At 43.3% G+C, this 9,340-nt stretch overlaps 1 protein-coding gene across 2 annotated transcripts; it reads right to left on the bottom strand.

The window, feature by feature from the left end:
* Positions 1-7,023: 7,023 nt before the first annotated feature.
* On the bottom strand, positions 7,024-9,320 carry HMGB2 (high mobility group box 2). Of its 2 annotated transcripts, none has more exons than XM_035557942.2 (5): positions 9,164-9,320; positions 8,569-8,739; positions 8,304-8,449; positions 8,036-8,210; positions 7,024-7,563 (listed from the first exon to the last, which is right to left on the bottom strand). In XM_035557942.2, exons 2-5 carry the CDS (start codon positions 8,716-8,718, stop codon positions 7,411-7,413), a joined length of 624 nt encoding a protein of 207 aa, XP_035413835.1. In that variant the 5' UTR covers positions 8,719-8,739; positions 9,164-9,320; the 3' UTR covers positions 7,024-7,410. The 2 variants fall into 2 exon arrangements, with proteins under 2 accessions (XP_035413835.1, XP_035413836.1); XM_035557943.2 differs by having other exon boundaries at positions 9,129-9,286.
* Between the last annotated feature and the right edge of the window lie 20 nt (positions 9,321-9,340).

Here is a 9,340-nt window from a genome sequence, read left to right as displayed (position 1 = left end):
CTTTTATAGAGTAAAAATGGATTATTATCTTTATAGGAACCCCGTATCTCTAAAACCGGACAACTTCTATGTTACAAACTTAAAAATATTAAGTGTTTTATTTTCCTTTTTTATCTAGGTACCTTTTGTCATATCTGTGGGAGCTCAGTTTTTTATCCAGCAAAGTCAAAAATGAAGTTCCCACTGTGAGTTGTCATGTGGACACATTTGGATTTTTGTGCCTCCTGCACTGATCGAATTAGGTAGATTTACCATGCCCACAGAAAATGAACCTGGGAATGATTTCTAAAGTAGAACCAAAGGTCCAGGTAAAGGGGGGGGAGAGGGAGGGGGGAAGCAATCTACACAACCTGTAGTTTTTCACAATATTGCATTGTTCTGTGGCTGTTCTGAACAATCATGTGGATGGAGACTCTCTTAATTCCTTGAAAGAGCCGGTGGTGGTGGTGGCATGTGTTGGGTGAAAACATGCCCCCAGCAAGCTGTGCTCCCACAGGCAGGGATACCTTTCCCAAAGCCCCCTGGGGAAGCACGATGTCCTTCTGTGGTATACCTAGGGTACAGCAAATCGTGCCTGGCAGTGGAGGCCTTGCTAGCCTGAGCCTGTAGGACAGCTTCCCTAAGGCCAGCACGGTGCTCCGATAGACAACTGCAATTACAATTTTCATATTTTCATTTGTGAGGCAGCATAGACAACGAATGAAAGTAGCGATGAATGAAGGTAGAGGCCTCTGCTGGGTTCTTGGGGGTTCATAAGAAGAGACATTTGGGAAGAGATGACCAGAACAAAGAGTACACCCAGCTGTGGAAGTGCTTCCAGTCATACTGTTTTCCATTGCACTGAGGAATGCCCTGAAGTCCTGACTGTCCTGAAGCTGCTGAGGGATCTCTGGAGGCCGGGAATGATGACTGAAGGGAAAGCAGCCTGTCCCGCAGCCTGAGAACTAAGGTAAGGTGGTATGGGAGGAAAACAGCTCTGTAACCCCAAGTGGGGGTCTGGTTGCTAGTGATATTGAAGTTATCAGGGATAAAATAATGTTGTACTGAGCCATTCCCACTTGGAAACTGGAGCTGCCCCTTCTGGTGTTTTTTTGTTTGTTTGTTTGTTGTTTGGTTGGTTTTTTTGCCTGTTGCAGTGTCCCGTTACCTTCCGTGTGATGTTCGTGGTCCATGCTTCTGAAATATCAGGATCCTTTGTCTCTGTTGGACAAAAGCAAAGAATATTCTGACTTAGGACATGAACTGAGCTTAACAGAACTTTAAAAGTGCATACAAGATCAGACAAAAAGTCTAGTTAGCACAGTGGCCTTGCTTCCCTCAGTAAGGCTCACTGTGGTCAAGCAACACAAGGCAGAGCGAAAAGACAGGGTGAGGTTACTTCCGTAACACTCTCCCTACTTCTGGCAATTTACAGTTCGAGGGATGTCTGAGCTAGGAACAGTGTTTTTCTATTTAGTATTCCAGAATTTGTCTGACCACTTTTTGAATCTAGGCAGACTTTGGTCATCCATCACATCTTATTATGCAAAAAGTGTGAAGGTTTCTAAAGGGGCACATTGGCTCTGCCGCTAGTTCCCCTGCTGAGACAAATCAGTGAGATACAGAAGAATTATGAAGGCTCATTAATGGTCTTAATTCCCAAAGGAGGATTTAGTGCTAGGTCAGTGATGGGTTCAGCTAGCCAGGAGCGGGCTTTAAGGTGGCAGCACTGACAATAATGTCATAACACATTTTTCAAAAGATCTTTTTAGAAGAATGTGGTCTTTTCTACTGGAAGCTACCTGACTCTGCTGTTAAAGCTTGTCCATTCAAATATCCCTTCGGCTCTGCTGAAGAAATGATTTACGTGCACAACTTTACCAATAGAAGTTCGGGTCAAGAAACTTTGAGAATAGCCATAGAGCTTGTAGATGTAGCACCAGATTGCTAGCTAAACATTTTTCTGGTGGCTGACAGCATATTCAGTCCTGAAAATCCAAAAGCCTCTCCAACAGTGAGGCTAAGGCTAGTTGATCTCATGATATCTAGTTGGAGCTACCTACAGGTTCACTCACTAATTGATGCTGGCCTGTGACAGCTCTTGATTGCACTGATGAGGAAAAATTTGTATAGACAATCAACTTTTTTACTGGGTGGATTTAAATGTCATGCATATCCCACAGTTGTAAGGGTTATGAGTCCCACAAGGGCTGTGTGTGTTGGAGAATGTAGCAATGAGCTCTACATCTGGGCTCTGTTAGTGGATTCTTGACACTGGATTCAAAAGGAATCATGGAGAAGCAGACCAGGCTGTGATGGAGCTCATATGAGAGGCCCAGCAATTCCAGAAATGCAGGGATTGTGGGCAAAACATTTATGTACTTCAAGATGTGGAAAGAAATACAAACCAAAATGAGAAAACAGAGATAAATATATGCCTGGGATGGTAATGCAAGTGAAGCAGGTTTAGTGACAGTCACCACCACAGCAAATAATCCATCGCTGAGCAGTAAGTAGCTGATTATTTACTAGTGTTATATACAAGGTGTTTGTCATACACAGTTATGAAACAGTTTGACAGATCATTAGCTAATCAAAGATAAAACTTCTGTTCCATGCTTTTTTATTTTTTGTCCAAGTCGATTTGCAGTTTTGCTATTGTTATTGTAATTGTTGATTAAGTTCTAAAGCCTGTATACACTGCATTCAGCTCCTGGGTTTGTAGCTGTTCTGATCAAGGTTTTCCTTTTGAAAACACCACAAATAAATAAATAAATAAATCACATATTAAACCTTATATTTCTTTAGGAATAAGGCAAAGCATTCATAAGTAGTTCTTATTTTTTGAATTACTTTTTGAATTACTTTACCTAATAATGCCTGACTTGCTATATGCTTTTCTAACAAACATCTCTTATATCTTCACAGAATTATCTATTACAGTTCCAGCATCTCCTCCAGACTAGCATGTAATGTAGTGTATTGTTCATCCTCATCACCAAAGACATAAACAGTAGGCCTCCTTTTTCCCCTTTGCTTGTGTTGGGAGAAAATGTATTAACATGTAATGTATCTTGTATAAACGGTGTGTTTCACCTACTATTTTTATTATGCTCTCACTTCAGGATGTAGTCTAGATTTGCAGTTCTTCACTGTTAGCTCTCATCCTTGTTGTGGCACCATTCACCACTTTTCTACAAGTCATTCACATATATATATACACATATACATATACATATATATACATACATATATATATATATAGAATAGTCATCACTAGCCCTTAACCTGACCTCCAAAAATAACCTATGGGTTTTCACAGGTGATTCTTCTCAACTGGTGAAACTGGTAATTAATTCCTATTTTGTTCCTGTATTTTTTATCCCATCACTTATTAACACAAGACCTTCAATGACGGCTTGCTTTATTTATGAGGAGTCTGTCAGGAATTTCAGAAATCTACCTGATCTCCCTATCTTCACATTCATTGATTTTTTTCAAAGAATCCTTACAGGTCTATGGAACAGGACTTCCTCTCATGTCTTATTTAGCCATTTGTCCAGAAATTCTCATCTGTACTGAGAATTTCTCTACTTGCCATATGGACATGACTGGTCTGAAGTGCCCTGTATCCCCATGGAATGCTTTCTGAAAATTAGTGTCATATTTGTGACCTTCCATTCCTCTAGTGCTAGGCAGTTTTAAGTGAAAAAAGACAAAGTACAGTTAATGGTTCAGCCATTTCAACCTTGGGTTTCATTAGAACTCTAGGATGAATACCATCTGTCCTGTCATTCTGTTTCAAAACCTTTTATAGCTGGATTTGAGACAGATGCTCCACCATGCCTCCTCCATTACAAGTTCTGTCATGAGGACTTTCTGAAGCTCCTCTTCAAGGTTAAAAATTAAAATAAAATAAATGTGTTTTTTTTTTCCTGAATCTTCTCTGATCATTGATTTTTGCATCTTGATCATGTGTTGTCCCAAAGGACTGTTTGGTAGGCCTCCTGGTTCTGATATGTTTGAAAGTTAATAATCATGTGTTTTCTCAACGTGTTCCAATGGTATTTTTCCCTGCGACACACTGCTGTATCAGGTCTGTTGGGGTGCAATTTTCTTCTCTTTTACTGGTTTAGAAGTAAGTTCCACTTTTTAAAGATTGGTCTCCTACATTTGTTATTCTTTTACACCTGCTCTTTATCCACATCAGTCTTGGTTTTGGTGGTCTTGGTCTACTTTACTGGGTGGTATGCATTTATGCTGGACCTCTCATGCAATTTATCAGCCTTCCTGATGCTGACGACCTTTTTGGGTGTCCCTTTGATTTGAGACAGACTTCCCAGTTCACCTCCAGGTACAAGTTTCTGGTGAGTAATTTCATATGATTGTCCATATTGAACACGGATGTGAAAAACTAATTTAGCTTTTCTCCTACAGCCTTGTCTTTTCTGAATGTTCCTTTTATACTTTGATCACTTACTAGCTCTTTCAGTATTCCCAGGTGGGCATTATCTGAAACTCCTGATCTGACATACTGTACTTTTTAAAGCTTAATTTGAAGGTAGTCATTTCCACATGCTCTTTTCCTTTTGTCTTTAATCTGTATTCAACATCCTTCTTATCAAAAGGTCAAAATATTATTTGAAAAACTACTAATTGTATTTAGTCACTATATCATTTTCAGTTGATAGATCAACGTGATGTGGAGCTTTGCTGTGGGTTGCTGCAGCTCATGCTGACGTGTGCACACAAAATGATCTGGGTAATGATGTGGGTCAGGCTGGTAAAGCAGCACAATAGACTATTTTTGCAACAAAGATCTCCATCAGTCAGCATGTATTTGTAAATGAGATCATAAGCAAAAGTAACGCAGGTGGCTTTTCACACAGCATCATTAGGATATGGGACAAGAGTGGCAACGTTACACAGTTCTGCGCGGTTTTGTGCAGAAATTGTGTTGGAAGCTAAATTAGCCAACTAATACTAAACAAAGTTGAGTCCAAAAGTCTACCTCACTGAGGAAAAAATTAGAAGAGCCTCTTTATTCTGAATTACCTCAAGATACACTCTTACTCAGGCACAGTATTTAAAATTCTGTAACCCATACAGCTTTTTAGGACACTTGAAGTGTTATATTTTGTTCAATTTAAAAGCACTAGAGCAGAACTAAAAAACATTTCAAATCATCAAACTAGTCAATTTACTCTGATGTTACTGTTCCACTGTGAAAGATTATAGAAACCAAATCAGGAAGACTTCTCGAAGTGTCACCATTTCACTCTAGAAGGGAGTCTGAAAATTCAGGGGAGATGATGGGACGTTTCTACAGGAAAACCTGAGCAGAACAGGATGAAAGTGAGAGCAGTGCAGTCTCAGCTACATACTCTGAAAGGGAATTGTCTCTACAGGGAAGAATTTTGGAGACAAGGACAAAGGTTCTCTAGAACTGCAAATTCTGTATTAGAGGATAGTGCACAGAACTCTCACTTCCAGTTTACACCTGTGGCTTCCCAAAATCTGAGGTAGTAAAATGGAGATATTGACCCTTCAAATATAGATTATCTCCAGTAGGTCCAACATGGAAGACAGAAGTTAGCCCTTCTGACACTACTTTACGTTTCCTGGGGGGGAAACCAGCCTTGGGGTTTTGAAGGTCTTCAAAGGTTGGTTAGGTTACCCTACTTCATTATAAAATAGTTTTGAATTGCCTTTAGTTACCTTATTCCCATGCTTTTGCAAATATACTAAATGGTTTTGTCAGAACTGGATTCTTTTAGAAAGTGAGTGCTACATTATCTTTAACCTACAACAAAGTGACATTTACTGTGGTGATTCAGCTGAGATCTCTTTTTATCTTGTATATAAATGACTTTTCTCAAATTTATTTCAGACCTTGATGGGCAACAGAGACTTAAAATAAAAAAAAAATAAAAAAAGAAAAGAAGAAAAAGGTTGGAAGCATGCCCTTTATAGCACTTAATCTCTAGGCATTAAATGACTTTCAGCACAGGGCTTTCAAAGGCTAGTAAGTTATTTATCTATCTCAACAAATTAAAGTGAAGGTATTAGGTTAGCTGTGGAATCTTTCATTTTTCCATGTGCAAATCCTGCTAGATGTCTAGATCTAGACTTTTAAATCTTTATACCAACTTTTGGATTAAAGAAAAAACAAAAAACAACACTATGAAACAGTGCAACTGGTGTTACTGTTACCATCACAAACAGTAACATACCAGGAGAAGGTGCTCTTTAAAAATGCTTCCTTCCTCTTTGGTATGTGGTAACATTCCAGACTTTCTCAGGCTATTCTGCACGCTGAAAGTATTGTATGAGAAGTCACCAATACCAGGGCCAGGGTGAAAGGGAGAGAGTAGGGGGACATCAGGGAAGATATGCCTCTAACCATGTCTCTTACGGTCAACTTTCCTATCCTACATGGACAGCAGAAAAGGCCCCTGAACCCGAGCTCTAGAAAGTACCTGATTTATTATCAGCTAATAAAGCAAGACAAAACTTTGAAACCTCTGCTTTGGTAGTTAGTGGGGGGAAAAAATCCAGAAATAAATATCAACTTCAGTATTAAAACTAGATTATTCACTCTGAAGATGATATAAGCAAATACTAGCATAAGGAAAAACTTAATTGCAACTCAAGGTAGTGTATATGGGAGAGAAAACCCTGGTTAAAAGGCAAAAGAAAATTTTGAATCCTGTGCAAGTTCTTAGAATCCTAGAATGGTTGGGGTTGGAAAGGACCATTAAGGGATGTGGTTCCGAACCCTTCCACCAGACCAGGTTGCTCAAAGCCCCATCCAACCTGGCCTTCAACGCTTCCAGGGATGGGACATCCACAGCTACTCTGGGCAACCTGTTCCAGTGCCTCACTACCCTCAGAGTGAAGAATTTCAAAGAGCTATGACTTTAAGAGTCTTGTCAATTTTGTGGTAACAGCAGCAGTAATAGCCCAAGCACACTGCAATACCGGCACAGGGCTTAAGAACTCTGGGAAAAGGCAGCCTCTCAAACATTAAGAATACAACAATAGTCATGTACAACATTTTATTACAAAATTGTTAAAAAAAGTAATACAATGCAATATACTACAAAATATAAGATCAGCTATTAAGCTACCTCCTTTATTTTACTTAGCTAAAAAAAAGAAACACCTGGCTATCAGTCACTGAATTTCAACAAAACCATTAAATATGCAGAAACATTCCACAATTTTTTCTTCTTTTTTTTAACCGAACTGTAGCAGCCCCTCGGCGTACTACTTACATTAAAAATAGAGGTCTCCCTACAAAGAACCACATTACCTATACACAATTCTGTACAGATTTTTATACTGAAGCTAACAATGAGCTGCACTTGAGTTCACATTCTTAGCAAAATATTGGATTTTGAGCGTAAATCTTTACAGCAGGACATTCATTTACTCCTCATCCTCCTCTTCCTCCTCCTCTTCCTCATCTTCTTCCTCCTCCTCCTCCTCTTCGGGCTCTGCTTTCTTCTTAGATCCTGCAGGCCTACCTGGCCCCTTTTTTCCTGCATCACTCTTGCTCTTGGCACGATATGCTGCAATATCCTGCAAGAAAGACGCTGGTTAGTTGCTGGTAATGTAACTCTGAGGACAATCATGCGCTGCTACAATAATTTAATACTACCGTGTATGTGGAAAAGTGGGATTTCCACCTTGGAACTTTCATTCTTTCACCTTTTGGCCAGAGAACATAGATTCATACAGGCAGTTTTAAGAATTTTATATTTACAGTGCTTGGGAAGATGACTGCATGCTTTCCCAAGTAGGTGACCTGTTTTTCTGGAAGTAACGCACCTTATTGCTAAAATCTCTAGATATGTAAAAATCACATTTAGGCTCACTGCAAGCATTCCAGAAATCTCCCATGCCACACCCTTTCCATGCATTCTGAAGCCTGACAGAGTTTCATATAAACACTTAGAATTACAAACCATACACTGTTTAGGTGCAAAACTTAAGTGTCACATTTACAGTGACCTATATGATTTTAGCCACTACTTTATTATCCTCACTGTACCTTTTCATATTTCTCCTTTAGTTTTGCAGCCTTCTGTTCGTATGGTTGTTTATCTTTGGCCGACTGTTCAGACCACATTTCACCTAACTTCTTTGCTGTATCTCCAATAGACAAGCCGGGATGCTCATTTTTGATTTTTGGACGGTGTTCAGAACAGAAGAGGAAGAATGCAGATCTGAAAAGAGAGACAGCAATAAGGGTTAAGTAACTATGAGACAATTGGAATGTATAGGGTTGTGTGGGGTTTTTTTGGCACAGAAGCACTCACGGTGGTCTCTTCGGAGCGTTGGGGTCCTTCTTCTTCCCCTTCTTCTCTCCTTTGGGAGGGACGTAGTTCTTCATCTCCCTGTCGTAACGAGCTTTGTCTCCCTTGGCCATTTCCTCGAACTTCCCTTTTTCCTTGCTGGACATCGTCTGCAGACACACGGGGTGGGGGGGGGGTGGGGGGAAGAGGGGAGAGAACCCGGCTCAGATCCGGCACCCGCTGCCCCCGTACCGCCCGGAGAGGCAGCAGCCGCGGGGGCCGCGCTCACCTTCCACCGCTCGGAGCACTTGCGCGAGAACTCAGCGAAGTTGACGGACGAGTCCGGGTGCTTCTTCTTGTGCTCCTCGCGGCACGTCTGCACGAAGTAGGCGTACGAGGACATCTTGCCCCGCGGCTTGTTGGGGTCGCCTTTGCCCATGGCGAGGTCGGCGGCGGGTCCCTGCGGGGGGGGTGGGGAAGGGGAGGGGGGAGAAGTGAGGGGCGTGGTCGGGGGCGTGGCCAAGCGGGGGCGTGGTTATGGTGGTGGCCACGCCTCCGCCCCTCGCGCGCCGCCGCCGCCTTCCCGCCCAAGCACGCCCGCGGCGGCCGCGCATGCGCAGCACCACCCGCCGCCCGTCAGCCGCCCTCCCGCCAGCCCTCGGCTCCCCGCGCGGCGGCCGGGCCCGCGCCGCCGCCCGCTTCCCCCCGCGGCCTCCCGCCGCCCTCCGCGCGGGGCCGGCCCCCGCCGCCCGCCCGGCGGCCGCCCGCCCGCAGGAGCCCGCTCCCTCCTGCCCTCGTCCCTCCCTTCCTTCCTCCCCGCCTCCCTCCCTGCTTCCCCGCAGCCCTCACGGAGGCTCCGCGGGCGGAGGCCGCTCGGGCCTTGCCTGGCTGGGCGGGGCGGGGCGGCTGCGGGGCGCTGCTGGCTGCGCGGCTCGCTGCGGACTGCCTGCCCGGCGGCGCACTTAGAGCCTCTTGTTTTCCGCAGCCCTACCCGCCACAGCAACTTGACCCGCCGCCCCTCCGGGCCCGCCCCCCGTCGCCGCCCATTGGTCGTCGCGCCG

The sequence above is a fragment of the Cygnus atratus genome, chromosome 4, assembly GCF_013377495.2.
Source record: "Cygnus atratus isolate AKBS03 ecotype Queensland, Australia chromosome 4, CAtr_DNAZoo_HiC_assembly, whole genome shotgun sequence".
Taxonomy (NCBI): Eukaryota; Metazoa; Chordata; class Aves; order Anseriformes; family Anatidae; genus Cygnus; species Cygnus atratus.
The sequence above is the reverse complement of the archived record's forward strand: the minus strand, read 5'-3'. Positions and strand labels throughout refer to the sequence as shown.

What these genes read in the sequence shown, in the direction of transcription:
- HMGB2 (XM_035557942.2), bottom strand. Translation starts at nt 8,718, where the DNA reads ATGGGCAAAGGCGACCCCAACAAGCCGCGGGGCAAGATGTCCTCGTAC. An exon ending in AACGCTCCGAAGAGACCACC is followed by an intron (nt 8,211 to 8,303) that starts GTGAGTGCTTCT and finishes CTCTCTTTTCAG; the next exon opens with ATCTGCATTCTTCCTCTTCT. An exon ending in TAAAGGAGAAATATGAAAAG is followed by an intron (nt 7,564 to 8,035) that starts GTACAGTGAGGA and finishes TCTTTCTTGCAG; the next exon opens with GATATTGCAGCATATCGTGC.